Source organism: Clinocottus analis, unplaced genomic scaffold (genome assembly GCF_023055335.1).
Source record: "Clinocottus analis isolate CAN_PGR_092001 unplaced genomic scaffold, fCliAna1.0.p SCAF_15, whole genome shotgun sequence".
Taxonomy (NCBI): Eukaryota; Metazoa; Chordata; class Actinopteri; order Perciformes; family Cottidae; genus Clinocottus; species Clinocottus analis.
In genome coordinates this window covers 5,648,127-5,666,700 of record NW_027175876.1, presented here as the reverse complement: position 1 = coordinate 5,666,700, position 18,574 = coordinate 5,648,127, and the positions used below count along the sequence as shown (strand labels likewise).

The window sequence follows — 18,574 nt, the reverse complement described above, 5'->3', positions numbered from 1 at the left end:
ATGTAATTTTAAATGTTACCTGTATATATAATACTGATGTTGTGGATTATTTACTGTTAGTATGACTGTTTTACTGTTTATTTTTATTTATATTACTAATTTTAATGTATTATGTATCTCTTGTGTGCACTTTACCTGCTACTGTAATCTTGCATTTGCACCACTGCGGGACGAATAAAGGATTGTCTTACCTTATTTTATCTTAACAGGCAGACATACAGAAAGAAAATTGGATTTAATGTCTATGCATTGAAAGGTCTTAGTTATGTATAAATCAACAAGAGTAAATTATTCCAAAATCATTTGTATGGTCATTTAGTGAGAAAACTTAAAGACTTTTGCTGATTTAATTTTTTGTGACATAACCTGGACTGGACCTCAAAGACTTGAGACTTTACTTTTCTTGTCATAACTATAAGACTTTACTTGCCTTAAAACACTTAAAACCAGCTACAAACTCGACATCATAATAGCAATGCTGTTGTGTAATCATGGTGGTTCATGAAGGCATACTATTTAAACTAAATATATTTAAATGTAAATATTTTCAGAAAATAACACAACAAATAATAATTTAATTGCTGATGTATTCCCGTACATGTTAGTAGTGAAACACTGAAACAGCATTACAAGAGAGAACATGTCCTGAAACTGGAACTACAAAAATCTCAAATGAAATGTATCTTAAAGGTGGCTTCTTGTGTCACGTCCATTGGACGCCAGATGAGTTGATATGTGCAATAGTGTGTCGTGTTCTTCTGTATATGTTTCATAAATTTAACGTCCCAGATGAGCCCGTTTTCCAACTACCGAGTGATGCATCTTTCACAGTATACGATTAAGGAGTCGGCCACAGAATACGCGCGCGAGTTGCAGCCAGAAGTAATCGAGTCCAGAGAACGAGGAGCGCGTTCGTGTTCATCCTCGATACCACGCGAGAAATAATTTAGAAAGAACAGCATTTGTCAGGACAATAAACTTATTTATTGGCTGCTGTAAGGTTGTTCAAGTATCAATTTAAGTAGGAATCGGTGATAAGCAGAATAAGTTAATGTCATAACATTTTAAAATATATCCTCACACATAGTTTAAATGTATCTAAACTCAGAAGAGCTGATAATAAACCTGACATCTGTTATAAATGAATCCCTCCCGTTTTAAATTCACATTGGCTTATAAGGCACAACGTGACCAGGAAGGGTCAACAAGCCACATGTGTTACTTTTGCTTCTTTAAATTAAAATACTTTGGAGTAATTCTATGATTTTTTTTGTCTCGACTGTCGTTGTTGGTGTTTAACTTGTATTTCCCCGACTGCCAAAACTGTTTGTTTAACTTTTAGACCTCTCAGTGAGGAAATAAGTAGTTTTTTAAGACATCAGTCTACATATGTCGCTTTTTGACATTTTGACCTCTATCTTACCTCTATCTTAACAAACCATTACATCTTGGAAAAATTAATCTGCAATGTCACCATTTTCTGTTGCACATTACATATCCAGAAAGTCAAACCTTTAGAAAACACAGCTTGTCCACTACATTAAATACACATAATAATAAGCAGTGACAATGTGTTTAACATATTATTACACCCTTATTACAATGAACGAGAACCTTCTTGTTTTTTTATGCAACAGGACGAGTGATATGGCACGTTACAGAAACGTGTCAGTGAAACTCCACGTTAGAAATACATCTGTAGTTAAGTAACATTAGTGAGAATAATAGCGTTCAGAGGCAAAACTAAATCCTTATGTGCTATGTCTTTATCAAACATTTAAGAAACCCAAAGCGACACAGATATTTACATGCAAGGTGACAAGAAATACCTCAAAAGTTATGAGGTGTACACTGACAAAACACATTCACAGCAAAATAGGAAAGCAGAAAGCAATTGATTCATAAACAATTGGACTTAATAAGTCGACCAAAGTCCCACAAAAGCGTATAGTGAATAACATTAGCTTTGTTGAAGTATTTGTGTCAACTCAAAATACAAAACACAGTGAACATTTAGAGAATGATACGTAATACAGTAAAAAAAAAAACACTAGTCAGTCCTGTTTAGGCCAAGTATATGAGAGGTTGAGCTGGTTGTTTTGAGGTATTTTGGCTTAGAGGTCTGTAGACTTGCTGGAGTGTTATTCCAGCAAATAAATATAGACACGTTGGCCTTCTTTAGTTTTGTACAAAGTGAACCTAAAATGATTTACACTGTTTATAATATGACAATATGGCAATAAAACATAGAAAGCGGTGCCCTCAGGATGCTTATTCAAAGCCAAGGGACAGTTTGGTCCCTTAAATAAATCTGCCCATTTATTAGTTCCCCTATTCGTCCATTAAAAGAGATCTATAGCCATTCTATAGCCAACTCTCTCCAAAATAAAGGGCTAAAACTCAAATGTGTGACGTCTTCTCTGGACTTATTTCTCTGGTTTATGGCTTCGAGAGAGAGAGAGTAGCTCATGTTCACAAATACTGATTTCACTTTCCAAGGCCATGGAAATAACATATTGAGAATCTAAATATAGGTTGTGTTACCAAATACATTCCAAAAAATGTATGTTTTTAGATGACAAGGAGGACACAGTCATCGACTAAACAGGATCAAAGGTTCTTGTAGGCTTTGGATCCTAGCAGTTGCACCCTCTTCTCCAGTTTGTGCAGCTAATTTAGTTATATCAAGGCAAAGTCAGAAACACATACAACAAAACTGTAAACCAGTAGAAACAATATGTCCGGGCTGTGTTCTCCTCCACCCGCCGTCACCTGACCTCAAACGTCCCCTCAGCATTGAAGTCTACAGGGAGACAGACCGAACGCCCCTTTGACGCCTCTCATCTTCTCCTTGTGTCTGGCCTGGACGAGACCAAACACTACCTTTGCGAGTGACAGGCGTCCTTCTGTCCGCACCCCGGGGTGACCATCTGTCCCAAAACTGGTCCCCTTGCTGCGCATGTTGCTGACGAAATAGGTCCGGATTTTCCCCCGATATTCGCTCACCTGCAACGACAGCAGCGGTCACCAAGTGTGGTAATCCTTTCTCAAGGTTTTTAGTGTCATTACTTGTTCACAAACGCAGTTAAGATGTATTCATATCCACACATTTTATGCACTTATGTCCCCTTCCTGAACAGTGATGCAACTCATTTCTTTCTCTTTTATTTATTTTCACCAGTAGATGTCCCCTTTGTCCAAGCCTGAGAGTCTGACCACTGTTAACAGTTTCACTTAAGCTTTTCCTCAATGCAACTCTCCCACAAAATGGCATTCCCATTCAACTAAACTGCATTCTCAAATACGCTTCATATCAACACATTTGCTGTGTTTCTTTTGACCTCCTCCGTCCCTTTCGTGGACTTAAGTGTATTTGTGATACGTTAAAAGCTGATCCACAACTAAATCTGTTTCCCTCAGAACGTAATTCACAATGCAGCTTTTAGGAGACAGGGCTGCCTAACAATGACGCCTCTGCACATGCCTTACCCCCTTGACGAAGATTTCTCCACGTAGCTCCAAGACAAACCCCCATTCTGCCAGGATCTTGCGGGTGGCCTCAGGTACCTGGATGCGCCCGCACACACCCGTGCTGTCCATGCGGCTGGCCAGGTTCACCGTTGACCCCCAGATGTCATACTGCGGCTTGGTGGCACCAATCACCCCTGCGACCACCGGCCCGTGGGCAATGCCTGTTGTCAGTGCAACACAGACAAATGATTATGAAGTATTACATCTATGACACCAGAAACCCCTTACAGAGATCCGTTTAAAATCAACCACTGTTTATGTGTGTGGGGAGGTAAGCCACTTACCAACACGCAGTAGGAAGTTTTGGGCTGAGAGCCTGTTAATCTTTTTCAAGGTCTCTTGCATTGCCAGTGCAAACAAAACCAGCTCACTCAAGTGATTCCATTCATCCATAGAAGCCTGAGAGAGCGAGACAGATGCACAGTTGGATATGTGTGTGTAAGAGAGAGAGGTTTGATACTGAGTATATTAAAAAAAGGTTGCAGATGATTGAAGAATATAGCCGAATGTGTACGAGAAGATGTCCCACCTGTCGGTCTGGAGCTAAGCCAGAAGCTGCCATGTAGCAGCTCCCAATGGTCTTGATCTTCTCCACATAGTGGAAGTACGACTCCTCCAACAACTTGTGGAATATGTAGAGATGAAGAGATCCAATCACACATCAATCTCATATGTACAGTAGAGTTATGCAATGCTATATTAGAAAGATGAATTATAATAGATGTTTTTCTTGCTCTTGTTTTCAGTGCCTAGATATGAACTGTTTACGCAAAATTGACCCTTTAGCAATCTTATACTTAAAGTAATCAAATTCTAATATAATGTATTGAGTCAAAAACAAAATCTGAATCCACTGTACTTTCGTTTTAAGTCCCATTTCACCTCATCAAAGCCAGCAATGATCTCATTTAGAAGTCGGAGGCAGTCCACTCCTTCATGTTTGATCTCTTTCTTCTCAAAGTACTCATTGAATCCAGCGATGGAGGCAAACATGACACCAACTTCATCGTACGACTGGGAGTAAAGCTCCTGAAAAGAAAAAGGTGTCAAGCAGTTTCATCCCCAAAAAGTTTTTATAAATATATTGATTAATTCAGTATGACATTTAGTTATCAAAGCAAGATATCAGCTGCTCCAAGTTGGGCAGTTCAATAAATTACAATGAACTGTACAAATATGTGAAATAACACTTAAAAAGTCCATTGACACATTGGAAATATTCAATGTATAATAAGTACTCAACTTAGTTTATAAAAAAAAAAGTTTCCCACCAGAATCTTCTTCATCCTCCCCTAATAAAGGCAAGAATCATTAAAGATTTAACATGTGTAGGAAGAGGACGCGGTCATGTTTTCTGCACCTCATCATTCTTGCTCCGGTCAAGAAAATGTCGCGCCACATGCACCGGCAGGATGTTGTGGAGGAGACACTCATTGTGTTCCCGCAATTCCCTCATGTCCTCCACTTCCTGTTGGGCCTGTAGACGCCACAGGAAGTCCAGTCTGGCAGTGGCCTCCCACTGGGAAGTAAAAGATAAAACTATCACCTGCCTGTGTGTTACAATCTCCTTTATCTGTCAGGTAAAGTAAATAAAAAAAGAACAAGCAAACTAAACTCAAGAGTCAATAGCAATGTGCTCAAGACAGGAAAACTTCAACAGTACCTGCCGTCCATTGTAGAAGACGGCAACAATAAACATGGCCATGAGAAGGATGGAGATTCCTTTCATCCGGACGTAGTGAGATCTGTGCAGAAATGAATAAAGAGAGGTGGAATATAAACCATGTTAAAAAAAACATGACGAAATATATGTTCAATACAATAGTAAAGTAAATTCAGTAGTTCATAGAATCAAGTAAATGTACAAGCAGTGGTGTAATATAAATACATTTACTCACGTACAGTACTTAGTGTACATACTTATATGCTACTTAATACTTGTACTCCATAGAGGGAAACATTATGCTTGTTACTATAGTACTGTACTACGAATCTACCCAGTAGTATACATTCAAGTATATTAAGTTGCACCACATTGATGAACTACAACATAAAAAGATAATTATAATATTCTCAAATATCATAAATGTTTGTATTTAACTTAAGTAAGATTTTGAATTCAGGACTTCAATGGAATTTTTTAAGACCATTATATTTCTACATGTATGTATGTATGTATGTATGTAAATATATTTAAAAAAAATAATATATTTATTGAAAAGCCCACTCTGAGCCGGTGTATATTTCCCACCGACCTGTGCAAAGTGTCGTGGCGTGCGAGTGTGAGGAAGGCCAGGTGGATGAGGTAGGAGTAGACGGCCATCGCCAGCAGCAACACCGCCAGCTTCAGCAGAGAGTTCAGACGCAGGAACACGGCACAAGTCACCATGGCGATTACGCCGCTTAGTATGAAGACCTGTGGAGACAGAGGCGATGATGAAGTGATTAAAGACGCAGACAAAGAAAGTTTTTAGATGACTTCACCTTCTTGACGCGAAAGAAAAAATGCATTGGTTGAAAAACCTCAAGTAAAAATATGATAATAATGTTTGACTGAATACAAGACCAAACGTTTTTGTGTATTTGTGAAATTAACACATTGTAACGGCTGCTGTCCTTGCCTCAGGGTAACTGCAGACGGTGAGTGTACAAGAGGCTGCGTTGGTTCTGTCCATTACATCAGCTTCTCTTTGGTCTGCCAGAATGCACCACACCTGGACACAGGCACACATCACATAAAACAAAAGCATAGTTTGCTTGTCAGCAGTGAGGCACACCTTTCTCCTTTATGACTATCTAAGATGGGCATCATGCAAACAGCAGGAGACTTTATGTTGTTGTTTTTTTCCACTGTTTTATTACATTTGTTTTTAAAAAATATATATTTTGACCATTTTCACAATTATATGTGTTGATTTCACTATATCTCTGTGTGCACTTTACTCTGTTTGCTGCTGTAATCCTGCAAATGTCCCTAATAAAGGAATATTCAATTAAATTATTTTGTATAGCCCAAAATCACAAATACAAATTTGCCTCAGAGGGCTTTACAATCTTTACACATACGACATCCCTGTCCCGGGACCTCACATCGGATCATATGTAATGTGTAATAGCATGCTGTCAATATCTAAACTAATCTAAGTCTCTCCGCCTTCTCTAAAGATCAGGCACATACAGTACAGAAGTATAAAAAGGAAAGTTGTAGTAGATAAAATGTATGCAAGTCTGTCACTGTGTTGTTTAGACTTTCACCATGTCAGTGGAGACCAAGCCAAAGTTCAGGACGATGGCGGTGAGGGTGAGGAGATTACGGGCACTTTTGTTTTCATGGATCCAGCAGCATAAGTACTGCAGTGGCGAAGGAGTGCACCTGAACTCTTCAGCCAGGGCCAACAGCAGCAGCAGCATGTAGACGAGCAGGAAGACGGAACACTGGACGACGGCCGGGACCAGCCTGCAGAGGAAGAGAGGAATAGAAGAGGAAGGATGTGAGTAAAGGAGAGAACAAGTTAATCCAGGGTAAGGAACAAAAGGAAGCGTGTGACGTATTCCAGGGAAATGTGAACTTCATTTTTGATACCACCTCTAGATACCACTTAAGTAAATGTTTTTAAATCCCGCAAATGGAGGCTTTAAAATCAGAAAAACAGGGTTCTCTCAGTCTATTCCACCTTGTTGTTGGTATTCCAGTAAAATGGCAATGAACAACCAAATAACATTAATGTGAAATGTTTCCCTACCTGGGTGCAGGAATAACAGCCTGGACAGCCATGAGGAAAAGGAGCATGATGAAGGAGCAGACCAGGTGGGAATTGAACATTTCATCCCTCATCTGGGAGAACTGGTAAAAACCAAAAGCATCATTTACATTGCGGCATTATTTTGTTTTTCTCCTCCTACCAAACCCCGGTGGAACCAGCATACCTTGTCCTCGATGTGTGCGTCTTTGAACACGAGGGTCAGCGGGGTGATGTGCTCCCTGTGCATGCGCTCACTGCTCCGAACCTCAATAGCGTGTTTGATGCGTTTGTTGATCTCCTTGGAGGTTGAGTTCCATATGTTGGGCAGTGAGCCATTCGTAAAGGAGGCCAGGATCTGCAGGAAAAGAAGACGCTGGCGTGAGATTAATCAGATTTACGCAGTGCCAACAACAGAAAGCTGTTTACAAACACCTACACTGTTCATGTCAATGCTGTTTCTTTCAATGGGCATCTGTGGGTTCCAGCTTCGATTTGTTTTCTGGACTTTGGGGGGCTCAGCACGACCGACTTTTTTCTTGTCCTCCTGAGGGACGATGAGGAAAGTGTCGATGTTGTGTTTGAGCAGGAACTCGTTCCTGTCACGGCCATGGCCAGCTTCTGCCTTGTAAGTGCCTTCCAGACAGTCCAGAGTGGCCCTTGAGATGTGGATGCGTCTGGATGAGAGAACATAGAAGCAGAGAAAAGTACATCGGTAATGTACAAAGAAAGGCTTGCCAATCATGATAAGAAGATATTTGACTTTCATTCATGTGAAGCTTTTTGTTTTACAAATATTAAGAAGATATCAATTTGACTAGCCTGCAGTCTGTCAAGTATCAAGTTTAGGTTTTTACACTTTGCTGTTTTTACAGTGTTTCTTGGAGAAAAGAAAAAGGGATTTGGATCCCTGTTAAGGAGGGAAAATATACACTCACTCACCAAATAGTTTTGTTATGCAGGTTCTGAGACCTTTGTGAAGCACATTTATTTAATTTTAGGTCCTTATGTAAACACCACGACATTGACACGTCGACATGCAATCGATGGGGAGAACCGGGAATCAAACTGGCAACCACTTTGAAGTTCATCACAGTAACTTTTACAAAAAATATCTGGTAATCCAAATGTGTTGCATCAGAAGGCTACTTCTGCTGAACACTGGCACTAGCAGAGATGACTAACCCTGGTATGCCCCCGGCTTCCAGCATGTTGGCAATGCCCACGTCCCAGGACCAGACGTCAAACTGCCATTTCTGCAAGCCCAGCACCCCACACAAGACAGAACCCGAGTGGATCCCAATCCTCATGTCCATGTCAAAGTTGAACTGCTTCCGCACAGACCTGGTGTTTAGGAGTAAAGCGACACGTTCGACTTATTATTGAAGGCTGTTGTTCTTTCTGCACATAAACAGAGTCGTGAAATCAAATGAACCCGTTAAGAATTCCAGCGAGTTAAAACTGACCGTATGGTGCTGATCATGTCCAGGCCCAACTCAACACAATGACGGGCATGGGCACGCTGTGGTTCAGGGACGCCTGACACACAGTAGTAACAGTCTCCCAATATCTTTATCCGCAGGCAGTGGTGCTCCTGTGATGATAAAGAGTCAAGACACCAGGGAAAAGAGAAAAATAAGTATTGATAGATTCAAAAATATGTTATATCCTCCCAAAAGAAAAGAGCTTGAATTCTCACATCTGCCAGTCGGTCAAAGCGTCCAAAGAGTTCGTTGAGGGTGCGGACCAGGTCTTGGGCCAACAGGTTCATGGACAACAAGGTGAAGCCCTTAATGTCTGCAAAAAGAATGCTGCGAAGACGAGAGAAACAGAAACGAAAGGGATCACTAACAACATACACATTAAAATTGCAACAGAGAATGCTGTTGAAGTGTTTAGTGCCATCCATGAGAAACGTATGCATATGTGTGTGTGTGTGTGTGTGTGTGTGTGTGCGTGTGCGTGTGCGTGTGTGTGTGTGTACCTGACGTCTTTGTACTGGTGGATGTAGATCTTGTGAAACTCCTGAGGGTTAAGTACATCATCCAAAGAGCTCATGTCACCGATCATCTCCAAGGCAACAAAACGCGGCAGGATCGATAACACCAGACGCTCCTGAGTGACAAAATATAAAACTCTACTTGGCGGTGTATGGTATAACATATTCCTCAAAGTCCAACCCATAGCACAATGGCAGTGGCCACTGTACCTGTCTCTGGTTCTCTTGCTCGAGCTTCAGGCGACCCTCAATGCAACGCCGCGTCTCCAGGAAGACCTGTCTCTGTGCGTGGTCTGTCAGGTAGTGGATGAACAAGCCGGCTGTGTTCATTCCTAGGTACAGGAGGCCTTTGGCAAACACCTGCACTCGGGAGAGATTTTGCATTCGTGAAATTGATTTTAACCCAGTGCATGTGGGCTAAGAAGAGGATAAGAAGTAATAAAAAGGGTTCTTATTCTTTTAATTAACTTGAGGGATGTTGCATGCTGGCTTGTTGACAATATCTGGGCCTGTAAATAGGAATAATTGCACAAACAAAGATTGTTGTTTCCATTAATGGAACTAGAATATAGGTTTTAGTGAGTTCATTACATTGTTCTTGCTCTGCACTCAGGAGTTTTCCACTTGGAAATAGAGAAATGTTTAAGAATTGGTGCATCAGCAGATATGACATGATCAGCTTTATATGGTGCAGGTACTGCTAGTAATATTAGTAACTGGAACATAAAAGTGGGAATGACATACAGTAAAAAAAATATGACATTGCTTAGATGTTAAAGTATAGTATATGCTTAATCAGTAACACTAGTGATAAAAGAATGTTAATAATAAAACAAGATGTTTGGTTTGATAATGATACACCAATGACAATTTCAGACATTACACCTTGTGACATATTCCTGAGGATATTGTTTTAAACTCTTTTAGTTCTCACCTTTCTCAAAAGCACGGCATCATTGTAGCAGCGCAGTACTTCCACTAGGATGTGCAGCACTGAGGTCAGGGAGCCGGCGCACATGGCCCACAGCAGGGGCAACGGCAGCAGCGTGTACGTGGCGAACAAGGTGAACAAAACATACCACGATGAGTCTTTCTCCAGTCCATACACCAGTCCTCCTAACACCTGCGTGGTCTGCGACAACCAGCTGAACAGGCCGGCGTAGTGAAGACCTCGCGGGGACATGGACTCCTTGCAGGTCAACACCACGATGCACAGCGCCACAGCGAACACCATGAAAAGGCCCGTCAGGCAGCCCCGCAGACTGTCTGTGACCGCCTCGGGCACCATTGCAAGGTACATAACCAAGACGTGCAACTTGGCCAAGGCATCGATGACATTAGTAATGGCGAGAGAGTTGCGTCTTTGGAGGGAGTAATGTTGCTGGTAGAGCTTCTCCAATTCATGAGACTTAAAGGTGTGCCTCAGGCTAGGGATGTAGACTCCGCGGATAGTGTGGCCCCAGTGCACGAAGAAGTCGGCATCGCTGGCGTATTCATGTAAAGAACCCCTGGCACTGCGCTGTGTGCTGGTGGAGCCACGGGGCTGGGAAGGGTTCACTCTGAAATTGGAGGAGCGGCGCTTTGTGACGCCGCGTAACGCCTTGTTGCGGATTTGTCTGTTGATCTCCTCCATGTAGGTATCCGTCACAAACATTTTTCTTGCTGGCTCCACACCCACCTGTCAAACACCACAGAAAGTCAGGCGCGTTGGCTTTAACATCTGCCACTATTTGCATTCCCACTTTTTTTTTGTAAAAAAAAACACATTAATGTATATGATATTTAGGAAAGCAAACTAATTATGGTCATTTGGAAAGTAGGAGTCTTTTATCTATGTGGTTTACAGTTCTTAATAATCATCACTGACCTATGCTTTTGGAACATCCATTTGTTCACTTAGTGGTACCTATGTAGATAGTTTTATGTTTATTTCTTTAGTAATCTCGTGACGTTAATCCATCTGCCTGAATGTGTAGTTCTCACATCAATAATAGATGCCATATTTAATTGTATCAAAATTATTTAGACATTTATGAAAATCTTGAGCAACACAGATTTACTTCCATTTACCTCCGTTGTTTTAGTCACGGCAGATATCTCAAAACACTGAAAAGTACTGTAAAAGCAACTGAGAAAGTTCAATCGTGTGTGCACGAGTAGTTCCACCGTCCAGTGAGGTGAAAAATGTGTCTTGATAATACGTGAGTTAGGAGCACAATTGCTGGCTTGTAGCTCACTGTTTTGTTGTCCTCTTGGTTTTATGTATATGTATTGTCTCTTGTCTTACAATAAAGACAATTTAAAAGTGAAAAAACAACTAAAAATAAAGAATACAAACAACCTCATGTAACAACCTAAATGTGCGAGAGCGGCCGTGGACAAACCCAGAAGTGCACACTCACTCAGTCACAGACTCACACACAGTCACACACACGACCACTCGCATAACTTCTCCTCAGGCTTGAATCCAGTTCCAACTGGATTCAACAAATCTACTGCTGACTGTGGGATAAGAAATCACCTGGGCGCTTAGCTCCTGCTGGATGATGATGTGTTTTACAGCGTTCTGCCAGAGCCTCTTTTTCCGCCGAAGCCCAGGGGACAGGCTCGCGGTGAGGCAGGTCGGCTCAAGCAGCTCTATGCGGCAGACCTGAGTCGTCTCAGAGAAGGTCACCATGGTGATGAGTTTAGCTGACCTCATCAGTTGGTCTCAGATCAGGAGGAAGAAGCAGCAGCAGCAGCCTGGAGCAGGAACAGTGTCCTTGTCAGTTTTCCTCATACTATCAATGTACTCATTCTTAAAAGGGACACATTGTGTACATTAAGTTCAGTAAACTAGTTATATTTAGTACTACTCGGCATGTGAAAACATCAGCATAACATCTTCTGTGGCTCTGGAGGACGCTTTGTCGAGAAGATGACCCTGATGATGTCACAACGACGTCATCAGGGTCATCTGAGCTTGGGCTTGGAGACTACACATTTATAACAGAAAGCTTTACAAACTGGAGGTGAGAAGTTTGAAAGATGTGGGTGTTTACCAGCAGGATGGAGTTGATGGTTCTAATGAATGATGCTTTCGTATTGCATTATGGGAAATGTGTGATCAGGGGTCGCTGGGGCTTGACTCAAAGTGAAAATATCTCAGCATTTGCAGAATGTTTTCGATTTTAAGACTTTTGAAACAGAGTTTTTTTTTAAAAGAAGTAAAAATAAATTATCACACTAAATATCATGAGTTGAATCACAAAAATCTTTACTATTTTTCAGTGTGCAAATATACAGGAATTTATTTAACAGCCTTTGTGGCCCCTGATGAATGTGCCAACAACTTCTAAAAATAATTGTATCAAATTATTCATTAGTGTTTCAACCCTTCTTAAAATGATGATTATGTGGACAGAAGTAGTTATGCTGCACACATTCAGCATGTTGGAAAGAGCCACCTGGTAAGCTCCACGTGTTGGCACAGTATGTACCAGAAGAAAGGCAGCTTCCCAACAAATTATCTGCTAGCCAGATTTAGAACTGAGCTGGATAATGCTTCGAGTTTAACTTCTTCCTTCTAGGTCTGGTTGCTGCTGTCGCATCCCCTCACAGTTCACTGTCAGCACTCTGGTTGTGACAGATGGGATACGATAAAACATTTCAAATTAGAAGAGCTGCGTTTAAGTCAAGGCTGTCATTACGGCAGCTAAAAATATTCACCTTGTGAGTGAAAGCTGTAAAATGGCAAACACTTATGCACTTGTTAATCACACAGCAAGCATTCAAGGATCTCTTGTTACTCTAATATTACTATAAAATACAGACTTCATTATTTCATTTTACTACATGCACTTATATGTTGAGGCAACCTGTTTAATCAAGTATACATACACCTGTTCTGGGGGAAAAAAAAGATGTGCAGAAGCGGGATTTACTGCACAACCCCTTAGGTGCATGAACAAGGGGAGCAGTTTGAAACGTGCAGTTTAATGAACAATTTCATTGTCAGGCTTGTGGCCACAACTGACCTGTTTTGTTTTCCATATTGTGTATCCATTTTTCATGTCTAGCATTTGGCGCAGGATACATTTGTCCAGCCCGTCATAATCCGCTTGTGCTGGATCCATTGCAGAGGAATTGTATGCAGATCTGAATATTAAGGTATGATCCATGAAAGGGAAAATGAAAGTTAAGACAGTCCCCTCTCTGATGAAGTGTCCAAAACGGATGCAGCGAAGGGATGGGGAGGATAAAAATCCACCCGAGATGTGTGGAGATCCTCTGGCTGGATTGTGGGTCACCACCAGCACTGTTTTGAATCGAAGTCAACGATGGGTGGCAAGCAGAGCTGCAGGAATGAGCAGTGCAAGGGGGATTAGTAAATCAGCAGTCTTACTGGACTGAAAAGCTGAGATCATTGGCACCAAGACAACGGCAGGAAAAACGCAATGCTTGCAATCTTTGGCCAAATTAACCATATCTTTTAAGAGCCGAGTTGACATCTGAATGAAAAGGCAATGTGATAAGTGCTGTTTCAGATGCTCTCTCTTTCACTTTACATTTGTCTTTTTCATTGACTCTCATTCTGAAGTCATCATTCATATTGCAAGCTGAGTTGCAGTCTCCTCATTGCCTTTGTGCACTTGGTTATGTCATTATGCTAAAGTGCAATTAGCCACAAGGTGAACAGTTAAAAACATTACCGAAAAGCTTACAAACCCACGGGCAGACTTCGCAGGCGAGGATGCTGATTCATCTCCCACCTGGTAACAGCACCCTGAGGTGATTCAACAGCAAATGGACACTAATGAAACAGCCTTTACTAAACCAATTCATTTCAGGTGCCTCTTCATGCCCACCACTTTGAGGGAGAAAATATTTAGATTATTTACAGAAAGAATAAATACATACAAGGGCATGTTAGATGATGAAGACAACCAACAGTGTTCATTTGGACCAAAAGAATGGGTTCAAGATTTACATACTCTGCTGCTCAGTATCTTCTCTTTTATGTTTGTCATTTCTATATCATAGCGAGGACTAATCTATGTAACCAATGTACAGATGTTCTGATAATTTTGTGGCATTGTTAGATATTGTTGTATTGTATTAGCATTTTGTGGTATACAACTGTCTTGACATTTGTTGTCAAGTTGTTGGTGCATCCTGATGTTTTTTTTTCACAAGTTATCCTTCAACAAATGAGATAGATCATTCTATTCAGACTCACCTGTTACAGTTACGTATTAACCTGTCTTGTTCGCTGTTTTAAACATGACACAAGAACAATATGGAGATAAATTGTATTACCAGATCAGCAAAGTAACAAGAAAAGGATAAATGAAAAAAAACCCTTTAAGAGCAGATAACAGGTGTGTTGGAACAGACGAACAGACCTCACTATTGATGATAAGGAGAATGGGCTGATCATCAGCAGGTCTGTGGTCCCGGTGGTTGTAATCTGGTTAAAGTTTTTGAGACTGGCTTTGCTAATTTGGTCTGGGCCCCTAAGGCTGATCTAATGAATTACCATCTGCCAATCCATGAATGCGTAGCTCAGACCTTTCTTGCTGATTACTGTACATTTAAAAATAGCCCCCAGGTCAAAGGCAATTAGTTCTATGGTACTATAGCTGCTAATACATCAGCATATCTCTTTTACACTTGGCAAGCATGAGGTAAAGACATCACCTTGTTATAAGATTAATGAGATGTCACAGGAGAACCAATGAGCTCATTCTGGCATAACATATGCTTTGTGTTCATAATGAGCAATTTAAGTTAATGCTTGGGAGTGTCTGTCAACTACACAAATCTGTAGTTTCATCTAGTGACTATTTGGAGTGCCTGTGAACTTGAGTCCATCTCAGGGAGGAGTTAGGGAAAATTAGTCCACTCAGGGCCAAAGCTAATTAGTATTAAGACCTAACTGCTTTGGCTGTCCACGAACTAATCAGCTAATTCTCACACGCATTCAAGCAAAACCAGCAACAGAACTGATCCTTTGGAATACGCGCTTGCCAAACATTTCACTCATGCTGGAAACACAGTGTTGCTGTTGTTGCGTCACAAGCACGTTTGTGTGTTGTTGGACTACAGCTGGACAGTGAATGCGTGGCAGCTTTTGCAGTCTCACGATAAGCACTAGAAAGTGAAGGCATGTACAGGTCAGTAGATTCAAAGAGCAGGGACTAAATCATTTAATGTGTTGTGTCAAAAGGATTTGCAAATCAACAAATGAACATGCATAATATGAGACAACTGCCCCTTTTTCTACCTAGCAGCCTCCCGTCCCAAAGATAAAGTTTGTACGGTTAGTGATATTGAGGAGCACTAACGGGAAAACAGGCTCCTTTTCAATGTGTAAAGCTGCTTTAATGTTTTGTCAGAGACCTTGGCTGCAGCTTTTATGAGGTTCACATTTTCTGCATTCTTCAACACTTAAAATACAATACACTCAAATACAATAACTACTAGTAGTTACAAGTATATAATGTTATCACAACACCCCGGCCCAAACCCCTCAGTTTTGAGCTGTAGCTTATCATCATCATTAGCTCAACATGAGTAAGATGGTATTACCCCATTGAAAAAGGTTCACAAACCAATATATGGGCTGAAGAGATAATAGCAGCATGAGGGGACAAACGTACAGTCACATAAAAGACTCAGGGATCTGATGGCTCAGTGGGCTTAAGAAAAGTAAAAGCCATGGTCCGACAGGAAGCACAGAGTTAAGACTTCAAGAAGAGATTGTAGATAATATGACGTGGAGCGCCTTGGAAGCTGAGTGGTAACAGCGCATACCACATAACTGCAATGTGCTAGGTTCAATTTCGGGCTTGGGACTTTTGTCAGGTGTTGCAAAAAAATGTGGCACTTCATGTACACAAATTATGATGTATTGTACATAAAAATACTGTTTACGCACAACCTCAGGAAATTGCACACTATTTTGCTCATATCAGTTCCTATCAGATTTTCCTGACTCACTACTGTCACCAAGTGGTAAAAAAAACAGACTTCCAGAAGCAGGATGTCCTATTCACAAATACAGGCTGCAGAATACAGATTTTAATTTTTTTTTTTTAATGAAATCTACGATCTACATATAGCCAGATAGTCAGACTTAATTACTTTTTTGAATCAGTAATCATTTATTTTTCTTAATTTGTCCATGAATTAACACGTCTGGATGGCTGAACTCTGCAACAGGTCTACCTACATAAATTGGATGTAAGATTGCACACTCTAAATAGGTCAGAATGATCAGTTACTGATAAATACAAAAGCATGTTGTCCTTGACATAAATGTCAAGTGAAGATTTACTTTGAAATTAAATGACGTCTCACCATTTTGATTCTTCTGAAAGCAATGCATGACAGCAAAACATAATCAGTGCTTTGAAAACAACATTACAATTGGATCTACAGAAACGAAAAGTCATTTATACTTTTTCAACATTGTTGCTTATTTTGACACATGAACAATTATCTACTATTCACTGTAAATCGGCTTAACTATAATGAGGGGAGCAACAGTAGCCGAACAAAACTATATATACACTGACTGATATACACTGATATATATATCTATATATATATATAGATATATATATCTATATCTATATCTATAGATATCTATATCTATATCTATATATATATCTATATATACATATACATATATATATATATATATATACATATACATATACATATATATACATATATATATATATATACATATACATATATATATATATACATATATATATATATATATACATATATATATATATACATATACATATATATATATATATACATATATATATATACATATATATATATATACATATACATATATATATATATATATATATATATATATATATATATATATATATAGTAAATGATAAAACACTCATAATGCTGTAATATTAATACATGTATTTAACCAAACACCTGACCAAGTAGTTGTATGCTACACTGTCCAGTAAAATAAAGGGTTATGGATAGATAGGGTGCAGCAGGGCGCCCAGACTGCGCGTATTGAAACATGACATTAGTGACAAGTGGTGGGCAGCTACCTATTTAAAGCTAACAACTGTCAGCGAGAGGATCGGCACCGCTGTGACTAAACGTTTGGTCTCCTGTCAAAGCTGAACTTTACTCAAGGTGGCCGATATTAACTGCCCGCATGCGGCACATGTTAAGGATTTTATTTGTGCTCACTTCATGGTAAGTAATTGGTGTTGACGCCAAAGCAACGTCGTTTAGATGAACGCAGGACTCTCATTAGGTCAGCTCGCAAGCTAATGTTAGCATGCTACTAGCATAGACGAATGCTAGCTCTGAATAATTAGTTGACGTTCGCCTTATGAGATTTGATAATTGAATTTATGTCTAAGTTAAACCTATTTGAAATCAAGAGGAAGTAAAGAAGCACCTAAGTTATTACGAGAGGTCAAAATTAACGTGAGAGGAAAACCTTTAACAGTGAGCATTGCTAACGTTAGCTACGTTTAATTTACCAGCAACTGTCATGATTTGGGATTTCTGGATTTCTGTATGATAACATGTTAACTATCGTCCATTACGTTATTTGCTTGGCGCGAGGCAGGTAAAGGCTCACGCCTGGTACTTTCCGTATTCTGATAGGTTCGCAATATGTTAAAATGTCAACAATATTCATTGGGACATCGGCTAATTATAGGATACTAACTTGGCAGGCCAGAGACAATCCAGTGGTTTTCCTGATTTTTGGATCCCCCGGTGGAGACTGTTTCCGGGGCTGACGTGCTACCCATCTTCCTGCCTCTGTGAACCTGGACGAGCAACGCCGCCTTGTGACAAGCATCCAGCATGACAGGTGGGAAACCCAAAACTATTACACACCTGTACTATGTGTAAGCCCAAGGGCGTAATTACGGCCCTCCAAAAGTTCAATGTGGGACACTGAAGAAGTGGGCTGCTAGTTGTTCGACCTGCGAAACCAAATCCACAATAGAGCATTACTCTGTGTGTGTGTGTGTGTGTGTGTGTGTGTGTGTGTGTGTGTGTGTGTGTGTGTGTGTGAGAGAATTTGCACAGAAATTTCTCACCAGACATCTTGCTTTTGTTGGTACTGCTGATGGCTACATTCCTTGAACCTCAAACCCACTGACTGAATTGCTGTCCCACAGTGCCTCTGTCTCCCTGCCTCTTTCCACCCTCTTGTCTCTCTCAACCAGTGAGAGAGACTTTGTGTGGATAGTGAGGTTCATTGTGTTAGTGAGATGTTTATTAATGAGAGTGGCAAACACAGAGAGCAGAG

The 18,574-nt window shown here is 40.4% G+C and overlaps 2 protein-coding genes across 5 annotated transcripts in view; one reads left to right on the top strand and one right to left on the bottom strand.

Annotated features, from left to right (window-relative positions):
• Positions 1 to 925: 925 nt before the first annotated feature.
• si:dkey-206f10.1 (adenylate cyclase type 8) lies at positions 926 to 18,410 on the bottom strand. Of its 3 annotated transcripts, XM_068577761.1 has the most exons (24): positions 18,363 to 18,410; positions 17,984 to 18,245; positions 13,962 to 14,035; positions 13,287 to 13,606; positions 11,792 to 12,012; positions 10,205 to 10,948; positions 9,481 to 9,630; positions 9,256 to 9,386; positions 8,971 to 9,082; positions 8,738 to 8,865; positions 8,457 to 8,615; positions 7,711 to 7,948; positions 7,459 to 7,629; positions 7,275 to 7,375; positions 6,787 to 6,988; positions 6,153 to 6,245; positions 5,787 to 5,947; positions 5,195 to 5,276; positions 4,892 to 5,050; positions 4,414 to 4,560; positions 4,061 to 4,153; positions 3,816 to 3,930; positions 3,490 to 3,692; positions 926 to 3,006 (listed from the first exon to the last, which is right to left on the bottom strand). In XM_068577761.1, the coding sequence occupies exons 5-24, from the start codon at positions 11,969 to 11,971 to the stop codon at positions 2,791 to 2,793; spliced, it is 3,585 nt and encodes a 1,194-aa protein (XP_068433862.1). In that variant the 5' UTR covers positions 11,972 to 12,012; positions 13,287 to 13,606; positions 13,962 to 14,035; positions 17,984 to 18,245; positions 18,363 to 18,410; the 3' UTR covers positions 926 to 2,790. The 3 variants fall into 3 exon arrangements, with proteins under 3 accessions (XP_068433862.1, XP_068433863.1, XP_068433864.1); XM_068577762.1 differs by lacking the exon at positions 13,962 to 14,035; XM_068577763.1 differs by lacking the exons at positions 13,962 to 14,035; positions 17,984 to 18,245 and having other exon boundaries at positions 18,363 to 18,404.
• Positions 17,368 to 18,574, top strand: part of LOC137786104 (protein EFR3 homolog B) — a 29,713-nt gene continuing 28,506 nt past the window's right edge. Inside the window, exons 1-2 of one of the 2 annotated variants that reach the window (XM_068577765.1) lie at positions 17,368 to 17,499; positions 17,991 to 18,130. In XM_068577765.1, the coding sequence (XP_068433866.1) occupies positions 18,124 to 18,130 (7 nt within the window). In that variant the 5' untranslated portion in view covers positions 17,368 to 17,499; positions 17,991 to 18,123. Of the gene's footprint in view, positions 17,500 to 17,757; positions 17,882 to 17,990; positions 18,131 to 18,574 lie in introns of those variants that run through there. The other variant, XM_068577766.1, reaches the window with a different exon arrangement.